Source organism: Rhagoletis zephyria, unplaced genomic scaffold (genome assembly GCF_001687245.7).
Source record: "Rhagoletis zephyria isolate East Lansing unplaced genomic scaffold, Rhagoletis_zephyria_1.1 Rzeph_scaffold_01965, whole genome shotgun sequence".
In the NCBI taxonomy this organism is placed as follows: Eukaryota; Metazoa; Arthropoda; class Insecta; order Diptera; family Tephritidae; genus Rhagoletis; species Rhagoletis zephyria.
Genome location: NW_016159049.1, coordinates 61,825 through 84,174, shown reverse-complemented (window position 1 = coordinate 84,174; position 22,350 = coordinate 61,825). Strand labels below are relative to the sequence as shown.

Below are 22,350 nucleotides of genomic sequence, written 5' to 3'. Positions count from 1 at the left end.
AAAGAAGGCAATGCTTAGCAGGCGTTTAGCAGCTAATCGGGTGGGTGGTTGTTGCCGCAAAGGTATGGCAAGGAATGGGAAATGTGAGCACAAAGCCAATTCCCAGGGTGTGCTCTTATAGGGGAGTGTTATGTATATATAGAAATGTATGAATGCATGTTAGTGGCGTTGTGTGTGTGGTGTGTGTGCGTGTTCGCTTCGATATTGAGTGGCGTCAGCTTGTTGCCCACTTAGAATATTTTAACGCATTTCTTTCGCGTTGATGGAATTTCTTATGAATTATACAAGAATATTAAATCCCCCGTCATATATATGTATATACACACATACATTTGCACATGGATATGTTCACATACATATAAACGATGGCTTGCTTATAACCTGCAGGAAAATTCATTGCTGTCGAATTGATGGCCGCTTATTTTTTGTCCGTTCAAAGCTGAGGAATGAAAGGCGCTTTAAGTAGAGGTTTACAATACCAGAATGAAGCTGGAGGATGTAGTTTTTGAAACGTTCTTCTTACAAATTCTGGTATTTTAGGAGAAAAGTACTTCAAAACGAAGCTCTCCCAACTCCAAGCTTACATGGTAAACTTTATTAGAGATCGTAGCGGACGATAGCTTACCTTTGCAGCTAGCCTTTGGTCATAGTATGTGTGAGATGGATTGGCTTCATCTACTGAAAACAATGGTGTACCCGAAAAGTAGATGCGATGCCGTAGAGACACCTGCCGAATCGCAAAGTTCGCTGATCTTTCGCCCTTACTTTCAGAAGTTCCACGGGGACAACCCAAGTATATGCACTCACAAAAAACATTCCTTGATGCTAGGAAAAAAGTATATTAATCTAAGCAAAGCAGTAGTGTTCACACGACGCCACAGCCGACATTTGCCAGGAAAGCAATTAACTTCGTCTTAAATTTACTTCCTCAAATTAATTACGCACTATTTTTAGCACGAACCTGAATTAAGGAAAAACTACTCACATTGAGTAAATTTTTCGTAATATTTAGGAAAAACAGTAATTCTTAAATAAGGAAACTTGTTTCTTGTTCTGTTCTTGTCCGTCCTTATACGGACATACAATTATTTAATTGTTAGTGCATTTTTCCTGTCTCTCCGTGGGCAGTGCTGCGTTGGTGAGGGTTACCAGACCTAAAATGCTGCAAGGGATACAGATAAGAACAAATTGGGGGTCCTGGGATACAACTGATAGAGAAAAAAAGGTATTTTTTGGGGGACAAATAAAACTAAATGTATTCAACAAAAAAAATTATTTATTCGCTTATGGATCAACAAAACCGTTCATAAATTCACTGGCGATTAAAACTTAGTGCATAGGGATTTTACTTGAAATATTTACCATGTTTTTCAAGTTAATTTTTTTGTTATTTTTTATGAAAATATTTTCATGCTCTAGCCAAAACCATAAAATTTATTTAATATTTCAAACTTAATACAAACTCTAAAAAAATGCAACAAATTTCCATAAAATTTTTGGACTTTTTAACTTTAATTCTGGGATATGCAGTTACATGGCTTATGAAAATTTAGTAAAAATAAGTGCAAGTTTTACGCGGCTAAAAATCGCATAGATTTCTGATACTTTTTTGCTGATGGCTTTTCCCATGCGAAGAGTTTGAAGAAAATGCGCAAGACCGTTTACAAAAAAAATAAAAAAAAAATAAAAAATAATAATAATGAATAATAAATAATAAAATAAATTGCCTGTGAAAGTTGAGCAATGCAAACACGCTTTAAGCGAAAGGTGAACGATTTGGGGCAAAAATGGGGGACATATGCAACCTTCCGTAACAAAAGGGACAAAAGGTCAAAATGGGGTATGTCCCCCCAATGGGGTGCATCTGGCAACCCTAGCATTGATTGGTCGGACCATGTTTTAAAACTTCGTATGTTGGATCTTAGGTGTTTCCCAATTCTTCGGTCTAGCAGGCTTGTAATTTTTTTCCGCTCACTGACATCATGTTTTATGCGCTCACTCCTTATTTGTAGTAAACCAGTTTACTGAAATACTTCAAGTTTTGATTTAAAAACGTATCCTACCTCTTCAGTTTATTCCCGCAGGGACTCAACTCTCGTGCTTGCTTGTATGCGTGCGACCTCATAACCATAAGCCTGCTTGCATTCGAAGGATTCACTCCCGCCATCACTTAATATGAGCAACGACAAGCAGTGGCGCTTTCAATAATAAACATTTTTTATTACATCCGCTCTGGAGATATTTTAATTCCGCTGGTCGTGAGTTGCTTTTTTGCTGTCGACTGTTTTCCGCATTTTTTTTCCCTGGCGGTCGACATCGCTGTTGATGATGTTGGTGGTAGTGGATTGTGAGTGGGGATAAATGGCTGGCCTTCGGAGAAAATCTTATAATCACCGCACGCACTTCCTCGCCACCTTTTGACGGAATTGAGATGTTTGCATTGAATGGAGCAACTGCCGGCCGTCCGTCCGACTTGCTAGCTGCGGCCCTTTGCATCTCATTTATGCCACTAGTGGTGGTGGCATGTGGCTTGTGGCAGGTGGTATGGGCATATACAAATAATTTGGGGCGAAATTGTTATTGAAATTACCGACTATCGAAATCAGCTAACCAATCAACTCCTCATTTGGCGGTTCAATAAAATGGCTAAGCGTTTCGGCAATTGGGTGGTTGGTTGGTTGACTGCTGATGCTGATATATTTTGGTTTTTGACATTCAGCAGGAAAGTTTTATTATTATCGTTTATTGTATTGTGGCAATTATGTAGCTTATTGTTGATAAATGGAAATGTTTAATTACAATTAATTTCATATCAAGTTGGGATTGCGCAGTTCGATATCCAGAATGAACTCAATGTGTATGGAGGTTTAGAAGTTTTAGTTCGAAATTTATTATATCCAAGATCCAAAGCCTTCACCATTTCCTCAGACATCATTTACGTTGCTGTGTCATATAAAAAAGAGGGGCATGATGAGGGACTTTTAGAGCCTAATTTTTGTGCGTAGAGAAAGAGATAAATTACCTACTCTAGAGGTTGATAGTATTGGTGGCGCTAATGCTGGATCCATCATTGCTTCAAACATGTAAATCATTGCATTTTTTTATCTTTCACCTCTAGACCCTTTTTCTTTAATCTGAAAATTCTGAACTGACGGCCCTAATGTTGAGGTAGACGTTGCTGATATTATATGCCTCATGTGTTTGCTTAAAATGGTGCCGCTGCCTTTCAGATAGGCAACTCGTATTACTATTTCCCATATCAGATTGAAGAAATCGCTCTAAAGTGTGTCAAGCGAATGAGCCTTTGGCTCGTCTCTATACATTATTTCTTCGTCAAACACGGCACTCATGTCACCATGCAAAAGCAGTGGCAATGAAACAAAAAAATATTTCCTGAGTCCTTTTAGCCATACAATTGTTTATGCAGTTGAGGGCATAATGAACCAATCAGCTTAAACTATAAGCTGGCATATTTAATTATTACGTAAGTAAGAATATTTAAGTATGTATAAAGCAAAACTGCAAAAACGCACGTCAGCGTAATTATCCCCGATAACTGTATTTGTTAAAATTAAGGGATAAATATTCAAGTATGTGGCAACGAACGAAGACCCATCCCAACCGTTCGTCCATGCCAACATCTGCTGTTGACATATTCCATCTTTCCTAGAGAAATGTCGAAAGAGAGATTAAAATGATATCCGTGATTTAATTTATTTACAACACTTGCGTAATTAATTTTTACAAAACGAAATTTCACCAAATGACCACTTGAATTAACGAAGTCGATTAACAAAAGAACTTAAAAAACAAGAAAGCTTTTCTATAACAAAGAAAAAAATGATTTCAAAAGAGCAAATATTCACATCAACATCATTAAAAACGCATAGACACGTAGCTTAGCTTTTGATTGCGCAGAAATACCAAATGGTTTATGTATATCGAATGGTTTGAGAGCGTCGTTGAATCATATTTGCCAAAAAAAAAAAAAAAAATTTCCTCACTTGTTTTCATTTATATACTCGCACTTGCAAACTTTCAAAAGGATCCAGGAAGAAATGATTTCACAAAAATGCTCCTACATACATCCTCCCTTTCTATGTACATACAAAGCTTCCGTTATGGGCAAATGAAGTGTGTGAGCCGCTTTTCCCGTTACTTGCTCCGCATGCATATTTTCATTTACTTTTTATGTCTCTTTTTATTTCATTTTCCCTCTGCTGCGTCAATTGTTTGGCATTCTGTTTTTTTTTTTTATTTTACAACTTCCGCTCCATGCTGAGAGGTCAGTTGAATTGTGTGTGTAATAAGAGTGGCGCTGCAGCGGTCCTTTGACGGCCAAAAAAAAAAAAAACCAGCATAGTCCTTGTNGCACACACTACCTTCTACACAAATGTATGTACTACGACGAATCCACTCAGCTTTGGCCGCTTTGATTTGCTCCGTTGAAATATGATTTACGAATTTTTAACTTGTGCCAGCATATTTCTTCAATTCACTTCGGAAAATTACGTTCGCCGTTTAGCATTTCTTTTTTATTTGCGAAATCTGTATTTTCTTTTCCTTGCCCAGGAGTACTTTTTCATCTTCATCTGCAAAGTTGGTGAAAAGGCCCTTTGCCGCAGTGGCCAGCAGCGCCATATGTTGTCGCGCCACATGGCGATCGAGCGAGCGAGCGATGTGTGGTGGGCATTGGATGGAGGCGGGCGAGCGGTCAGTAGCAAGTGGGCGGTACAGAGTGGTGTAACCAACCGGGTTGTGTATGTGTGTGAATGGGGTCTAAATACTTGAAACCGTGATTTGCAGCACTTCGTGAGTGAGTGAGCGATGCCGCGCGCTCCTCTAGCGACACTGTGCCCTGTTGGCCCCTTTGGTTATATTGTGTGAAACTATAATTTGAAGGAACTGCGAAATGTTTTGAAGCTTTTGATTGACGTTCCTTTTTGATGTTTACAATTGTTTGTTTTATTACTTTTTCCGTTGTTTTCTCGCTTAGCTGTTCGCTTTAGTGCCGATAAATTAACTTTTTTACGCAGTTGACCACTTTTGTTGGTGTGTGTGTGTGTATGTGTGAGTGTGAGTTTCTCCGTTTTCTACTGTTTGTAGTTGAATGAGAATTATTGTTTCTCTAAATTTTATATATGATGCACTTATCAACTTCAGCTAAACTCAGGAGGTGGGGGCAGCTATTTGAAAACTTAACAAAAGTGAACCCAATTTACGACTTGTTTTTTTTTTCTTTAACAGAATTTCTGGGAATTTTAAGATGAAGAAAAACTTTTTTTTTGCATACAAACGCACACATGAGCCATATATGTGCATACGCGTTCATACAAACATACACACCTACATACATACATACATATATCAGCAGAAGGGAGGAGCGCCCGTTGAAATGTCTGTGGCTTTGTGTGTGGAGAAATATTCCATTTTCATTTTATGCAATTTCTGTTTCTGACATTCACTTAAATGGAAACCTTTAAGGCGTAAAACTGCACTTTTCATAAAGTTGCAAAACACAAAATGCAAAACTTTTCAGGTGAATTGGATTTTTTGTTTGTTTCAGCAATGACAATGTATGTAGTGAGATTAAGAGCTGAGATTAAGAGAAAATTAAATATTGTATTTTTCTGTTGTTTTGCAACAATTAAAATACATAGCAAGTGCCACATATTTTATTGTACGATAAATTGCGTCCATTTTCTAGAATCTAACTGCAGTGATAATCTAAAAAATATTTGAATTGGTAATCTGCAGCACGTAGATCTAATAGAATGATTCGAAAATATCAAAACTAATGTCATTGTTACCTTTTAATTATCATTTTTTAGTTCTTCGAAGAAGGCAATGAGACGAAAACCTAAATAGCATTGGAGCAGAGAAAAAGTTCCCAGGAGTACTTCAAGGTTCCATCAAATCACTGCAGTAGAGAATATAGATGCTCTTTATTGTTTGAAAATCTCTGGGTTCCGATGCCATTCCAAACCGAGCACTCAAAGTTATCTCGAGAGCGAACTCGCAAGTCTTTACCGAACTAAATATGGTACGGCAGCGATTTTAGTCCTGCTACCTAATTCAAAGCAACACAATCTACTCTCCTCAACACAAAGTCAGAAAATAAAACAACTTTCAAAAAGTAGCTAGTAGGGATGGGTAAATTCGATATTCGAAGCTTCGAGATTCGAATTTCAATCAAGTTTTAGTTTCAAAATGGCGATTTCTGGAATGGAACTTGGTGGTGCTAAAATTCGGCTAAAATCGATTTTTTCTGGAAAAAAATCGAATTCCGTCCGTATTTGCAAAAAATAAACTGTGCTACTTTCTTCTTTCTAACTAAAGTTGGCTTCACTGTGTGTGGTACCACATTTGCCTTAGGGATGCAAGCCATAAAAATGTTTTTTCGATCTGATGCATCGATGTAATATTTCACACAGGAGAGTTCGATAAACTCAATGGCGCAACAGATCGATTTAATCCAGCATTCACGGCAACTTCTCTCACTTGGCTATTTTTAGTAATAACTCGACTCCGGCGCCACTTGGCAGCACTTCTTTGCAATAGTATTGCTCTTACCGTTGCCAATACATATTTTAAATATTAGCCAAATCGGATCATAAATAAGATTTTTAGTAATAACTCAACAACAGCGCCAACTGTGGGGTTAAACTGTAAAACTAAATCACCTAGGGACCCACTCAAACACAGACAAAAAATTTTGATAAAATCCGGACACCCAATTAGTAGGATTTCCCCCCAAACACACCTACAGAAGAATTATTACTACATTCGAAGATAAGTAAAAGCCCCATTTTTCTCCATGAGTAAGCGATTTGTTTTATATATCTCCATACCAAGTTCCAGTACTCTACCATGAACACCTCCTGAGGTATTCAGCGGGAAAAATTCGGTTCGTATGGGATGTGCCACGCCCCCTTTACCAATAGCTCTAATTTTCCTCCAAGAGTGTGCGATTGATTTCACATACCTCAATACCAAGTTCCAGTAATCTACCATGAACATTTCCAGAGATATGCGATTGATATACCGAGTTCCAGAGCTCTACCATGAACACTTCCAGAGATCTGCAGTATGAAATAGTCAGTTTGTATGGGAGGTGGCACGCCCCCTTTCATCGAATTTTTTAGCCTATAACCATCCTTGGGACGTATGCGGCAGGTTTCCAAAATTTCAAAAAAATCGGTTCAGGCGTTCTCGAGTTTTGTGAACACAAAAAAAGGCTTTCAAAATATATATTAGTATAGATAATAACAGTAAGAGGCTATCAGCGGGAATCGATGAATGATGCTGGCTGATTATTCTGGGATTCTATAACCCATAGTTTGAAACACGGAGTAGCTTATAAGTAGAAAGTCAATACTCTGGCTCAACTCAATTCGCTGGACTGAAAAAGTAGCAATATTACGACGATATCAGGCTTCCAGACTTTAGTGTATATTTTTTACTATATTATGGGTATTCATCTAAACGCTTAAAGACCTCGTAAAGGCATAAACCTCGTAATGAAACCGGTTTTCCATACAAAATTAAGTAAGTCTACGAGGTTTACGTGGTTACGGAGGCATTACGGAGTTTAGATGAATACCCCTATTGCTTCTTAATTCTAGGTATATTTTCCTAGTTTGAGAATAAAACCCTCTATCTTTCGAATTTTAAGTATAAAAATTTATTCGCCTAAAACAAAAAAATTCGTTTCACAAATATTGCATTTCGACGTTATTCCTCAATACTTTGCTTAAGTTTAAATTCAATTGACTATGCATAAAATATGTATCACACATATAATATTTTTGTATAAAACTTTAAAAAATCATCTAAACACTTAAAACTGCTTATGAATAATAATCTGCTCTCATTTTTGTGTCGTAAAAATGACTAGTGAAATAAATTTGAAAAATAAGCTTTTAAAAATATATTTTCCATCTTACAACAAAATGTATTTAAAACTAATCAAATTAACAACTAGTTAAGTCTAAATGTAAGAGTAATGGAAGATCCCCGCACATACAAAAATAGAATTTCAGATTATGTATATTATGTGTGTGTATGTGTTAGTACTTATGATACTACATATACAATTATATATATAAATATCTGTATATATTTAAATATCTAGTACACGTATGTATGTACAAAAATTTAAAAGTAGTTGAATTTGGTTTTTGGACAATAACAGTACATTTTGGTTTTGTCGCAGCAACTTGTGTTTCATAATTTTCCAAAAGTCAAAAATTTTTACAAACTATTGTACTATATGTGTATGATGAGCTAGAATTTCGCAAGGTTTAGTCCAAAATTTTTGTCACATCTTTTAAATTTATTGAGTCTATTTCATATTCTTTGATTAAAATTTGTACAAATTCCATTTCCATTTATTACCAAAAATATGTTTTATTAATTCTTAACAGTACGCTGTCTGTTTGTCTGTCTGTCCGTATGCAAGTGCGCTGAAATCGTTGCGTTGCGGTTCGTTTGTCTGTATGTGAATATTTGCGCACTTAAGCTCAACTATGTTTACCACTAACCCTGGAAAGTCGCTTAGTATATGCATAAGTAGAGTAGGTATACGTAAAGGAAGAAAAAGACGAAAAGAAAAGCTAAACACCGCACTATATGTATGTATATGTAGTTGTGTACATACAATACCAACTTCAAGTTCTTAACTAAATATGAAATTGTTGAAAAATTAGAGCTAAAACGCACTAAAGGCTGCAGACTCACGCTCACAAAGAGTCACACACAAAGAGAGAACCAAACAAACAGCTCATCCAACAAAAAGTATTTTAAAAATTCAACTCAAAGTCACTACACTAAACTAGAAACTCCTACGAAGTAATAACTTAAATCACATGTTCTTGTTTTTGTTGTTGTTGTTATCATCTTCGTTGTACGCCATTTCCTTATTTAAATATACGACACACACGCTCCTCAAAATACATACATACATACATACATATCATAATTCTCATTCATAAATAATTCTCACACTTGACTTAAAAAAAACTACGAAATTAACAACTAAATTCGAAAGACGATCACTCAAACGTATGTATGTACATACTATGTGTGTGTGTATGAGACTCGATTGATGGATCGTTCAATTTCACTTCAGTTGCTGGCGAATACTATGAACTATTATTCGTCATGATCGGTATCGCATCCTCTGTGTCGTCCAACAAGTCTCCCGGCACCGTCTTCAGCAGCGTATAGCTGTCGCGATGCATGAATTTGTGCTGATGCTGCGCAATAAAGCTGCTGCCGCGCCGCAATGAACGGCGACCCATTTCCAGAATCTCCAGGGTGGGATCGCGCGCGAACACGAAGTTTTGGTAGGCACGCACGAAGATAAACACAATGGCGAACGCACCGCCAAAGATCATCAGATACGAGGAGATCGGTATGATGATGGGCGCGAATACGGTGGCCAAGTAGATCCACCGACGGATGGCAGGCGTTAGCTCGGAGATGCCCTGAAAAGGTGGACATGTTTGAACGAAATCGAATACAAAAATAATTGTGTGTATAGAATGTCATAGCTATGGTGTGTAGGAGCAGCTCAAATGACTCGATTACTAAACGTTTGAAGCATTAAACGCCGTAGATATAACTATGTACATATGTATGAGTGATGAAGCGAAGCGATACGTGAGAGGTCTCTTCAAAGCTTACTTCTTCTAGCCACATGATGGGAAACACAAAGTCCCGAAAATCCTTAACCGGATACACATCTTTCGCTCGTGTCACCTTGAGATTGAGTTGAATGCGTACTTTGCCTTCGAGTGGAACACCCAATTTCTGAAGGAAACCAGACGGTCATTTACTAGGAAAGAATCAAATGACTTGTCCTTTGAACACTTTTTACTCACCGATTGAATTTTGAAGTATGTTTCATGTACGCTCTTATTCGGTTTGAGTCCCACTACCGAGTCCAGCAACGACTCATCGGCTTGGTAAAAATGTGGATTGGATATATAGACAGGCGCGCCGTATTGGCAGGGGCTGATATTTTGTAGACCCTTCTTCGCCTCGTAGTCACTTGGATTGAAGCATTCGTTTTCCGGGTTGGTCGATGAATCGCCGTAAGAATTATCCGGCAAGATGTACAGATCAGCGCCGATGCCTAAATGTTTGCAAGCACAAATACATACATACATTAGTGTCCAAGAATAGGTCACACTTACCATCTTTTTGTACGCCTCTTTGGTACTGCAAAGGTATGACGCGGCACAAATCCTTGTCGTAGAGGTACACCATATCCGATTTTGTTATGTCGCGCGGTGGAAAGAAGGAACCTTCCGAGGCGGCTATACGATTGCAGGGTGGATTGTGCCAGTGCGGTAAGTGATCGAGTCCATTGAGGCGATCTATATAACCGAATTCTTCCATGCCATGGTGTCCAGTTTTGATTGTTGAGACTTCGGTTAGTGTGCCATTGCGCTGCATAAGGAATCGATGGAGTTATTAGTCGAGCATTAAGATCTTGTTTTTTTTGCTTACCGCAATGAGCAGTCCCATACGCTCCATTGGACGCAAATGTTTTGGATAAAATCGATGCGCAAGGCTAACGAGCGCGTCATCATAGCCAAATACCAACTGATCGGCGGTCACATTGATGAAAGGCTTGAACTTGGCTGCTGTTAGCACCACAGAAATGGTCTTTGAGAGCAGGTAACCAAGTTTTGGACTGAGACTAGTAAGAGTCTGCGGATGAAGAACGAGGTAAGCGATTGCATGTATTTAGAAAATGTATTATTTAACTAACCAATAAAGGAATATTAGGTGTGACTATCGGAGTATTCTTGTCTATGCTCAATTCGGGAACGAATTGTAGAATTTTCTTGTGCTGATATGACACTGTTTGATTATCGTAGAAATGTACATTCACCTTCTGCATGTCTTCTCTGTAATTTAATTATGAAAGAAGAAATAGAAAACACAGTTATTGTTTGCATAGCATAGGATTATTAACAAGCGATTTTTAATCAAAAAACACAACCAACATCGATGGTCATAAAAAAATTTAGGAGTACCGCTAGTTCGTTGTCGATCCTCGCTTTCCGTAATGCCACTTTTTCAAGGGACCCAGTGAAGATTAAACTATATGCTGGCGAAGAGATTATATGGATTGTCGGGTTTCTTGAAGGTAGTATACCGATTTAGTTACCTACCCAAGGAAGGCGAGTTTTAATCGAGCTGGGCCAGTTACGCTTACTAGCCTCGTCGCCATGTCAATTGCAAATATCTCAGCCAAATATATGCTGCAGCTAAGTTCCTGTCCCAGTGTCTATTCTGGAGCCATATTTAAAGAACGGGATCTCGTAATCACTTAGAACGATACCAAATTCCCAGTAACTTCTGTCGGGAAAGTAGATTTCGAAATTGCGGCTAAAGGTAACAATCGTTATTTGTTAATCGTAACTTCTGTACTCTACCCCGACTTTGTTCAGAATCGAAGTTTGGCTCCTGCCACTTATAGGCAGACTTTTAGATGGCCCAAATCTAAGGCACTTTAGCCCACCACAGCGACACGTTATAGGAAAGAACAGGCCTATCGCCGCATAGTTTTCGACTTGGGAGTGTCGATGGACAAAACCGTAAATATCTCGATAGGAAAAAGATAAAAATATGGAACAATATGAGTTAAAAAGCTGACCTACGAGAGAAAATAGCGTCATCAAAAAATCATTATATTCAAACCCCCGAAAAAATTTACTGAAAAATGAGCTTAAAAAAAAAATGAATACTCTGCTGGCCAGCGCCAACAAAAAATCAACCGAGATATTCAAATTTGTTGTCAAAAGTTGACTAAAAAATCTTTTAGATGCTCATTTTTCAAATGCAAAGTTGCGTCTAAATTTTTAGATTTTTAATCATATTTTTCAGAATTTGGCCTTTTCCAACAGCGATGGGTGGGACAACGATGACACCCGCCTCTCTGAGTTTATGGATTCGTTCCTCAATTTTAGACAAACTATAAATATTTCATTCATAGCGCCATTCTCATATGTAGTTAATGCTCGATTTTATGCTTTGATGGCATTTTTATGCTTGAAAATAAAAAAAAAACCACTTCTAGCTTGCGACGGTTGAGACAATATTTTGTGACGGGTGGGAAAAGTAACTTTTGAGCATGATAAAAACATAGCAAGGTAGAACCGTTCTCTCAATTTGTCGGCCATGATTTTTTTTTTGAAGTTTGCCAACATTTTAAAATCATATAAAAGTGAAAATAAAAAATTTAAATGGTTCGAAATTGTTGTTGCTTGAGATTGAAAATGAAAATGTGTGTGTGAGTTTGTGAGTAAATTTAAAAATTAAATTGTTTGGAAACGTCAAGAATTTTAAAAGAGACTCTCAGCGGTTCTACCTTACTATATTTTTATCATGCTTTTGAGGACACATAGTTCGTGAGTCAAATGAAAACTACTCGTTTGATAGAAAAATAATTTCGAATTTACTTTGTATGGAAGGGAATGCGATAAAAAAAATTTCACTTTAAATTTGAAAATTTAGATGCAACAACTTTGCAATTTAAAAAATAAGCATCCAGAAGATTTCTTAGTCAGCTTTTGACAACAAATTTACATTATTCTGTCGAAAATCGACAAGGAAAGTGCATAAATCAAATACCAAAATTTTTTTCTTCGAGTTAGCCAGCAAAGTATTAATTATATTCCGAAGGTTAATTTTTCATCCAAGTTTTTGAGGGGTTTTTATATAATGATTTTATAATGGAACTACTTTTTCCTTGTAGGCCATTATGGCAGCGTTCGAACCTACATTTTTCCATATTTTTATCTCAAATGTTGAGTTGACCCGGGCTTGAACCCAGACCCTGCCGAATGGTAGCGCGCACTGTTAACCACTACATCACAGCGACAGCTATACCCATTACATTATCTGCGGCCATAGCCCCCAGTCCTTTCCAATTGTACTCTTGCAGGCGTGGAGTGCATTGAGCGCTTTCCTTCTTCCTTCTCCGCTCTGCAATATCTACTTTCCAGAAAAACTTAGGGTCGAGACTGACCCGCTTCAAACATGAAAAATTTGTACCTTGTGCTATAATAGTAGCATACATTTGTTTGTATGAATGTATGTACATCAAAACTACAACACAATGCGCAAGTGCTGCCAAAGTCAAGGTAAGTCACTCAATGTTTGTGACTTGATTTGTGCAATCGCCGATGGCAGTGTTTGCCTAATTCAATGCATCAAAGCCGTTAACCCACTATTTATTCACAGGTACTGTGTGGTTCATCACACAATAAGTTGAATGTCAAGTTCACCACTAAACAGCAACAGACTTCATTCACCATGCACGCTGATGCGATGCTTAGGCTCAAAGGTGCGGTGCGGAAATTCCCATATTTACAATTGCTTTGAACAGCAAAGATCTGTTTAGTTCCGTTGCCGTTCCGTTGTATTTGTTGTTGTTTTTGCTGTGGTTGTCTTGTGTAGAGGTAAGTGTAAATTAAATCTTATCACGCATTTTTATATTCAAATATGTATTTATTATTGTTTACACTCGCCTATTGTCAGCTTTTGTCAGCGTTTTTGTCTGTGTTTTTGTGCATTTGTCATCTAAACTATCTCTCTGCTCGTTTTGTCTGACAGTCATACATATACATATTTATTGTTTGTTTTTGTGTCGCTGGTACTTGGCTGCGGTTTTCGTCTTATTTCTTTTTTGTTCCTTTTTTTCTGTCTTTGACGTTTCAAGTGCGACGTCACTTTTCATTCATCGTTTAGGCGCTACCGCATCATAAAAATATTTGATGTTGTGACTTACCGCCAGTGTAACCGCCCCATTATGCCGACAAATGAAATAAGTTACCCATATACCTGTGGTTAAATACTTTTAGTGCCGCCTGTAAAATATTTTACGTGTTTACCTTTTTAATGTTACAAAAAGTGTACGCAATATTTATGTCTCAAGGTTTTTACTGACACTTTAGTAACGTGAGGGTGAGGAGATCCAAGTGAACAGAGGGGAGTTCACAAGACCAATTTTTTAGTAGCATAAGTCGTTCAACTAAATAATGATATGATTCACCTCGATTTGAGGATAACGATGCTTTGGGTATGCAATTTGATCAGTACGATTATTTAAGCGCAGGTCGCTTTAGAGGCGCAAAGCTTTAAGATCCTTGATTTGTGTGAAAAAATCATGAAGCACACTAAATTTTGCATAAGAAGCTCGACCAAGAGACCGAAACGTTATTGCCAAATATTCGTACATACACTTTCACCAATGTGTGTACCCTGCAGTGAAAAGCCAAACCAGTTAACAAAAATACCAGTTCATTAACTAGTATATGCTAAAGCGATGGCCTACCAGTTCGACAATTTCAAAGAACTTAAGCATTCATCGACATCTGCTTTGAATTGCCAAAGCCAAAAATAAAACGCAATTAATCGCTTTTCTTACAAATGTCGGGTGTGGCATCGCGTGAAAACTGTGGTCGCGAGCAAAGTGGCAGACTTATGCTTTTCACGGGGGATGAGCTGGCAGACTATCTCATCAACTGGTATGATGCTACTAGTATTTCTGCTAGTAGATGCTGATGCATAGCCTGATATTTGACATATCGCAGGAAATCGCCATGTTAAAAATACCAGTCGCTAACATGAAAAGGGATGTAACGAGAAAACGAGTTGGGCTGAAACGTAAACTGGTAGAATTCTAGTTCACAACTAGTAGCTTTCCCTGCAGGGCATTTGTTCTAATTTTAAAAACACGCGTATAACATATTTATGTATGTATGTGTGTATGTATGTATATCCCAAATAAAAGCTTTTGTTGCCGCTTGTTGGATGTTGATACTGAGGTTATCAGAGTTTTCATAATTGTATTACTCAAATCTGAACCTCGCCCATGCGAACGGGAAAGAAGAGAACAACTACAAAATTTTTATAACAAATCGTTTTAACTTTTAGCGCAACAAATTAAGTTTTCAACGAATAAAAATATATAAATAAATAAAAACATTGCTGGGGTAGTAAACGTTTTAATCCACTTGATATGGTTCAATTCTAAAACGTATGTAGTATAAATATGAGTTAGACGAATAAAAATTTAATAACTCACTTTATTGCTAACAGTATGGCATAAGTGGCTTCAATTAAAAAAAATAAATGTGATTTTACGTCTACGTTAAACGCACGAATCGCTTGAATTATCATTTTGTATTCACTATTTAAACTGCTCTGATATTATATATGTATAGATGAATATATTATTTCCATTAGCAATTATGGCAAAGGGGAACTTTTCACGTTTGAATTTGCTGAACTTTGTTCCATTGAGGTGATTTACTTACGCACAGACATTTCATATAACTTTTTTTTTTTGAGTAAATTTTATTCAAAATAAAAAAGCATTTGAAAAACCTTGTAAATTAAGATTTCTTTCCGTAAACAAATTAGTTACTTAATAAATCATTTAATGATAATATCTTAATTGTCTAATCATACCAGATCTAAACAGCCGCAATTGTGGATTGTAAAAAAACATCAATTAAAATAAACGCACATATACACATATCTATGTATGTAGATAAGTATCTAGAAAAGCGATAGAAAACTCTTACCAAAGTACACAATTAAGGACGTCAATCATTTAAAAAATAATTGCTTATTGTACATAACTGTCATAACTGACCGGATAACGGTAGCAACTGTACACCAAATAGAAAGCTAATACCTGCGGAAATTCAAAATGAAAGTCACTAGTCGATATGTCTGAATGGCAAGTGAGGCGCTCTTCCGATTTGTGACGGATGTGGTGTGGCGGATGTGGGCATGCCAGCTACAGTAAACTAGTCTTATGACAAAAGAACGACCTAGGTTGTTTTATGTACACAAATAAGATTTTTACTCTTAGAACATATTTTTAACAAACACATATTTATTTACATTAATATATGTCTGAATTTCCAATAGTTGTTGTAAGTCTCTTTTCCTGTCCACTTAAAATACTATTCATCATTTATTGGCTTTCACAGCTTTATTTTTTTGATTAAAATTTATTGATGTATGTAGTTATGTTTTCAACAACAATTAAAAATAATTTTTAACCTATTATCGATTTAACGCTTTATTTATATTAAAAATTTTGTATTCACAAATGAAACAATTTATTGCCGCTTAATAAGGCGTGCCTAATTTCTGTAGGGCCGGAATGACCTTGGAAAGTTAATTGGAGTTCAATGGGTAGCAATAGGACGGCTAACGAGTGGCGGCAGGCATGACTCATTTAAGTCTAATCTTGCAAAGTTAAGGCCGTATTTTTTTTTTGTCAAATTTGTTGTGCCTCAGAATAAGTTGGAAAATACTTTGGCAATTATTTGCTTGCAACAGAGGTGCTTTCCATACCAAAAATTTTACTTGCCTGATTTTTAATGGCAAAGTGGCTATAAAATAATGTTTCAGTTGAGAATAGAATAATATTGATGCAATTATTATAATAAAGCAGAATGGTTTATCGCTTTATCATCCAAATTTTTTAATACATATTTTTCCACAATAAGTTTTCACTTAAAACGGCCTCAAGCTCATAAAAATTGTTGAATATAATTGTTATAAGGCCATAAAATAACAAAAAAACATATAAAAAAATGATTGAAAATTATTTGATATGGAGAAAATAAGCGACACCTTCTATGAACAAATTTGCCAAAAAGCTAAAAAACTGCATACTCAACTTTTTTCTAAAGAGTGTAAATAAAACGTGCAATTTTCGGATGAAAATTCGCAGAACTTCTTAAATTTTGCACAAGGTTTGCGGTTTTTGTTGTAGAATCAACTATATTTTTTATAAAAAAATAGCGGAAAAAAAAATTAAAAAAAAAATAGTTACCCGTATTGCGAAAAAATCTCTGTACCTAAACTTTATTGACTGACTGTGCATACACAAAAAAAAAAAGTTGTCATCAGGACGATGCTATTTAGCCATCAACGTGAAACTCTCGAGTATCTATTTCTCCTCATTAATCATCTTATCTAAATGATATTTTTCGTTCTTACACTGAACAAATTTCCGTTGTTAATTGAAACAAAAATTACTATGCAGGTCTCAATTTGATATGGTGAAGGGTAAAATTTGTGTTTTTTCTCATCAAATTAATAACCAAAACGCAAGTCCAAAATTTTTCAATATACTTTTTGTATTATTAATTAAAGTTTCATTTTAACACAACGCTTATTAAACCAATAGTGATGCTTTTTTTTTAAGTGTATATATATTTAAAACAAAACAGATCAGATCAAATGCGTCGTGAATCCGGATTAATATTGCCGCCTGTCTATACTAAGACTGCTCGATAATCATGATCACGCTTAAAATAGCGATTATATCCTAGAATTGAATTTAAGCTTTATTCCAGGGCTTTTACGCTTTAATTTAAAAGCTATAAATTTCTTCCATGTCAAATGAGCTCGGATGACAAAGGGCCTACATGCATTGACATCAGTGCTTTATTATTTTGTAAAGTTTACGAGATTTACGTGGTTACGAGTCATTTATGCATTTATATGAATTGCCCTAATATGATTTTTTATAGGTTAAGAAAAAGACATTGACAGAGGCATTAAATGAAATTTTACTTTTACTTGATTCGCTCTTAAGCGTATTTAGTTGGCACGAAAACAATTCTTGCAAAATAGTACTTATTTATTTGTAGTAAACAATTGCATTTGCACATGCCAGTAGGTATGAAATATTTTATTTATTACAAAATGCATTGCACTTTTAATTAACCCGATTTTATTTTGTTGTTGCAGTGTGACGATTCGTGCTTTCTGCGCTATTAACTTCTTCAATAATGCAAGCTGAGCATATTTTTATTTGTTAAAATTTTCAAAAAGTTTCAGCGGAAAGCAGAAAGTCAGCGAAAAATGCATGCATGTACATATGTATGTATGTAAAAGAAAAATAATCGCAATAGTCATTTCGCTTATAATTGCATTTTAATAACTGGCACTCTAAAAAGCAGAAATATTTAGGTAGAGAGGATTGGCCATTTACCCAAATTGACAAACCGGCATTTGAGCTTTGCTTATTCTCAGGCAATTGGTTCAATTGAATGGCTTGGTGGGTTTGGGCAGAGAAGCGTGACGACAGAAGCCGAAACAAAATTTAGTCATTAACAAAAAAAAAAGCAACATATATATTTGACTTGAAATAGAAGATGGTTTTCTCATAACGAATTTAATATTATTTACATATACATATATGTAGTTAGAAGGAAAATAAATATCCAAATACTACGTACTATTTATTTTAATGCCATTAAAAAGCAGTTTTAGGTAATTATTTCCCAATTGGCATATGCGCTACATATAAGGCCCATGACAATAGGATTAAATTAAAACGCGGTTTTCTAAAATTGAGAAATATACTATATATGTATGTATGTAGTTAACTTACCTATAAACGAATGGCCCCACTTCCGTTAAGCTCGGCTTTTCCCCATTCAGGAATTCATCTGGATTTGTGACATTATATATATAGACTTTAGTTAATCGTATGACACCAGGCCTCTGCCAGTAATGAAAACTTAACGTATCATTCCATAGCCTTAAATTCTATAAGTAAATGTAATAAGACAAATGATATTAAACGTTGATTAATTTGGTATACAATTAAAATTCAAAAAAAAATAGATGACGATCGATTGAGTTGCAAACACTTAATTCAGTTATAAGCTAATAAGATTTCTTTGAACACACAAACACTTGCACAAGTAATTTTTAGGCAAAAAACAAAACCGACTTCAATTCTCATATAAAAATTTAAAAGTATCGTTAATTTCTCTTCCACCTCTTTGGTACCAACTTTCCTTTAAAAAAAAGTATTATAGGAACCGGTTAACGTGGTCCAAAGTTAAACGGTAGCATACCACATAAAAATTAAATAAAAAAAAAAATATTCCGACGAATTGATAACCGCCTCCTTTTACATACATAAAAAAAGAAACAAAAAAAATATTCCGACCAACTGATAACCTCATCCTTTTTTGGAAGTCGGTTAAAAAAAACAACTCTTGGGAGTTGGTCATATATACATGCATATGTATGTAGAATTCTTTGAAGTTTTTAATGTTCATAAAGATTTAGGAGGATTTGTTTAGTTTCGAAGGTTTTTTCTTTTAAAATGTGACGCGATTATAAAAACATGTAATTTTTACTTGATCTGGCATCGATATTTAAGAATGTATGTATGTATATTAATCTATATATTGAGCTGCTGACTTACCTTTAATATAAAATAATCAAGCCATGGTATTGTTGATAGCATTATTCCTAAAATTAATGTTACTATTCCAATAATTATCACAGCTAGTCTATCTGAAATTAAATAAAGAAAAAGATTATGAACAATAGGTTAAACAAAGCAACCAAATGTAAAATTAATTAATTTATGTACACAATTTCGTATTTTACTGATAAATTGAATAGCATTACTTGACTGATTTTCTTCGTTTTTTTTGCATATTTCAATAGTTAGATACTAAGAGTGCTTAAAAATTTTTTGCACATACCAATGGATAAGCCTTGTGTTAACCCGTAATGGTGACACCTACAAAAAATGCGTAGTTGTCAAACGGGGCCCGGGGGACCACAAGTAATGCCACGTAATGCATTGACTTGAACCCTGCACTTTACCGAAGTTTAAAACTTATTTTTTATAATGTGTTGTGAGTTTTTCCAATTTTTAATTATAATATCGGGGAAAACGGAAATAAAACTAAATTTAAATTATTGACTATTTTCACGAGTAACTTCATAAAAATGTTAATTTCTGCTATATGCCAAAACAATTGTATCATTGTGTTGAAGAAAGACTTAGAGGATTCCCACTAAGCGTCGTAATATCTTAAGTATTAAAATGTCTCTTTGTCAAATAACGACTAAAATGGTTTTAAGGGATTTCTAGCTACACCGATAACCGGATAATGGAAAAACGTGCCTCGAAGTCCCAAAGTTCAGAATATTCATGAAATTTATCAAAAAGTGGTAAAAGTAGGCTATAAGGCAGTTGGCCCTTTATGGGTATATTTTTATGGCACTTTATGTGCTTTTGCTTACTGAATATATGTAAGTATGGACAGAGTGTCCACTATTTTGAAAAGCAGAGAAGTTTCTGAAGGCGCAGCAAAGCCAAAAGCTTTATTATAAAATTATCTATAAAAAATTTGATTTGATTACTTAAAGTAATTTTATGAATGAAATGGAACTAACTCTCTGTTCAGAGGGTTAAGTTCGGCATTCGACTTGAGACCCAATCAAATTCGCAACAACGCCAGCTGTCCATTCCCGATTCACATTCGCCTGGTTTATAGCTTTTAGCTGAGTTAAGTGTGAACGGATGTTGTCACAAGTCGATTGCACATACATATGTACACTTATGTGCATTCATAGCAAATACATATCTGGACAATAAACGGAAAGTGTTAATTGAAGGCAACAAAATCTGTAATGTAAGTGCAATGTGTACTCGTAAATACTTAAGTGTCTAGTACGTACTGCAAAATAAAATATATGTACATACATACATATGTGTGTACATATTGACATACGTATGTATGTATGTACATTAGCGTGGGCCGAAAATCCGCTTTTTTAGAATTAATATGGTTCATTATGCTTAAAAAAATCTGTGTGAAATTTGGAATTTTTTAGTCAATATCCTAGGCTCGCCCAAGTCCATTAAAGTTCAATATGCTCAAAAAATAAAAATTAATTAATAAATTTATTAATACATTTTTTTTTACTAAAATTGCAATAATCTTCGAAATTATTAGTCCTCCATAATTTGGTATATGGAGCTTTTTTGTAGAGAATCGAAGTTAGCTAAGAAACAAATTTTTTAGTACTTGAACTTTGACTGACTTGGGCGAGCCTAGGATATTGACCAAAAATTTTCACATTTCACACAGATTTTTCTTTTTAGAGCGTAATGAACCTAATTTTTGCTATGACCAATCGAAATACTAAAAAAGCGGATTTTCGGCCCAAGCTAATGTACATATGTACATATTTAGATGCATATAAAAAGCTGACTTTACTAAGATGGGCGATGCTTTGCCGTTGGGAACTTTGGGAATTCCTGCTTAATATATAGTAAACGTGAATGGCGTGACGTTGTGAACTTGCACACATCCGTGCATATGTATGTATGTACATACACCTGCGCTTATGCATGATTCGATATGCACGTACGTATGTAATACAATGCTTTATTGCCCTGTTGATTGCGTAATCGAATAAACTGTGCCGCTGATTAAAACTCACCACAAGGACTACCCCTCTTAGCCTTGAGCCGAGTGAAGTGTGTCGAAATTTGCCACAATTAAGCTATCAATTGATTATGAGGCTTAGAATGAATGGAGTTACATATGTACATATATATTTATGCGTATAAATGGCACTCTTAAGTCGTTATACATACATATGTAGGTATGTATGCATATTTGTGATTAAGCTTTAAGCACTATTAAGCCAGATAAGCCTTAACATGCGTGAGGATACTGACATTAATGATGGCAATGCCGAACATGGATTTCATTTCATATCTACATATCTTTTACACTGAGGTCAGAACTTATGTATAGTAAGTATTTCACTTTTTATAAAAAACAAAGCTTGAGTTATTCTTTCGTGAGCGAACATGCTCTAACTGAATATTTTTGCAATTAACTTCCATCGTTTCTTACCCAATGACCAAATTTTCACCTGTACCAACTTAGCGGGCAAATTCGTATAGAGCACAAAGGACTCCTCACATTTCTGACAGGTGATAACGTCCACCCAAATATTTGTATTTTTATAATAATTGCCAAGTTGCTTGTTTGTTGTTGTTTGTTGTTGTTTCGGTTGTTCTTGTTGTGCTGCTGCGTCGGCGGTCTTGGAGCAAAGACTGCAAATATAGCTCAGCAGTGAGCGCATCGCATTTAAATGCGCTGTCTTATTGCCGCGTAGAATCATGAAGCACTCACTATTGCACACTTCGTTTTTTTTAACCTACGAGTTTATAATTTTTTTCAAGTCGTTTTGCAATATTTGAAAGAAATCATCAATTGCATGTGCAAAATATGCACAGTGATTGAGGAGGCATGCACAAATAGAATCCGATCAATTGCTATAGGTACAGCTTGAAAATGCAATGCCACTTCACCGTTATTTGTTTGCATGTAGACGTAAGCTAAATATTTTTAACATGCAAAGCGTATGAGCACAGCTTCTAGAGGAAGTTTACAATAAAATGTTTAAATTATATTATTTTTATTTTACTTAAAACACGTAAACTTATAAATAATTGTGACACAAATT

At 35.5% G+C, this 22,350-nt stretch overlaps 1 protein-coding gene across 2 annotated transcripts in view; it reads right to left on the bottom strand.

Annotated features, from left to right (window-relative positions):
- Positions 1 to 7,692: 7,692 nt before the first annotated feature.
- The window catches only part of dsb (scavenger receptor class B member debris buster), a 44,960-nt gene continuing 30,302 nt past the window's right edge, over positions 7,693 to 22,350 (bottom strand). Inside the window, exons 2-9 of one of the 2 annotated variants that reach the window (XM_017619821.1) lie at positions 19,274 to 19,365; positions 18,446 to 18,603; positions 10,781 to 10,919; positions 10,516 to 10,719; positions 10,200 to 10,455; positions 9,885 to 10,138; positions 9,688 to 9,813; positions 7,693 to 9,488 (exon numbers count right to left, since the gene is read on the bottom strand). In XM_017619821.1, the coding sequence (XP_017475310.1) occupies positions 9,144 to 9,488; positions 9,688 to 9,813; positions 9,885 to 10,138; positions 10,200 to 10,455; positions 10,516 to 10,719; positions 10,781 to 10,919; positions 18,446 to 18,603; positions 19,274 to 19,365 (1,574 nt within the window). In that variant the 3' untranslated portion in view covers positions 7,693 to 9,143. The remainder of the gene's footprint in view (positions 9,489 to 9,687; positions 9,814 to 9,884; positions 10,139 to 10,199; positions 10,456 to 10,515; positions 10,720 to 10,780; positions 10,920 to 18,445; positions 18,604 to 19,273; positions 19,366 to 22,350) is intronic. The other variant, XM_017619822.1, reaches the window with a different exon arrangement.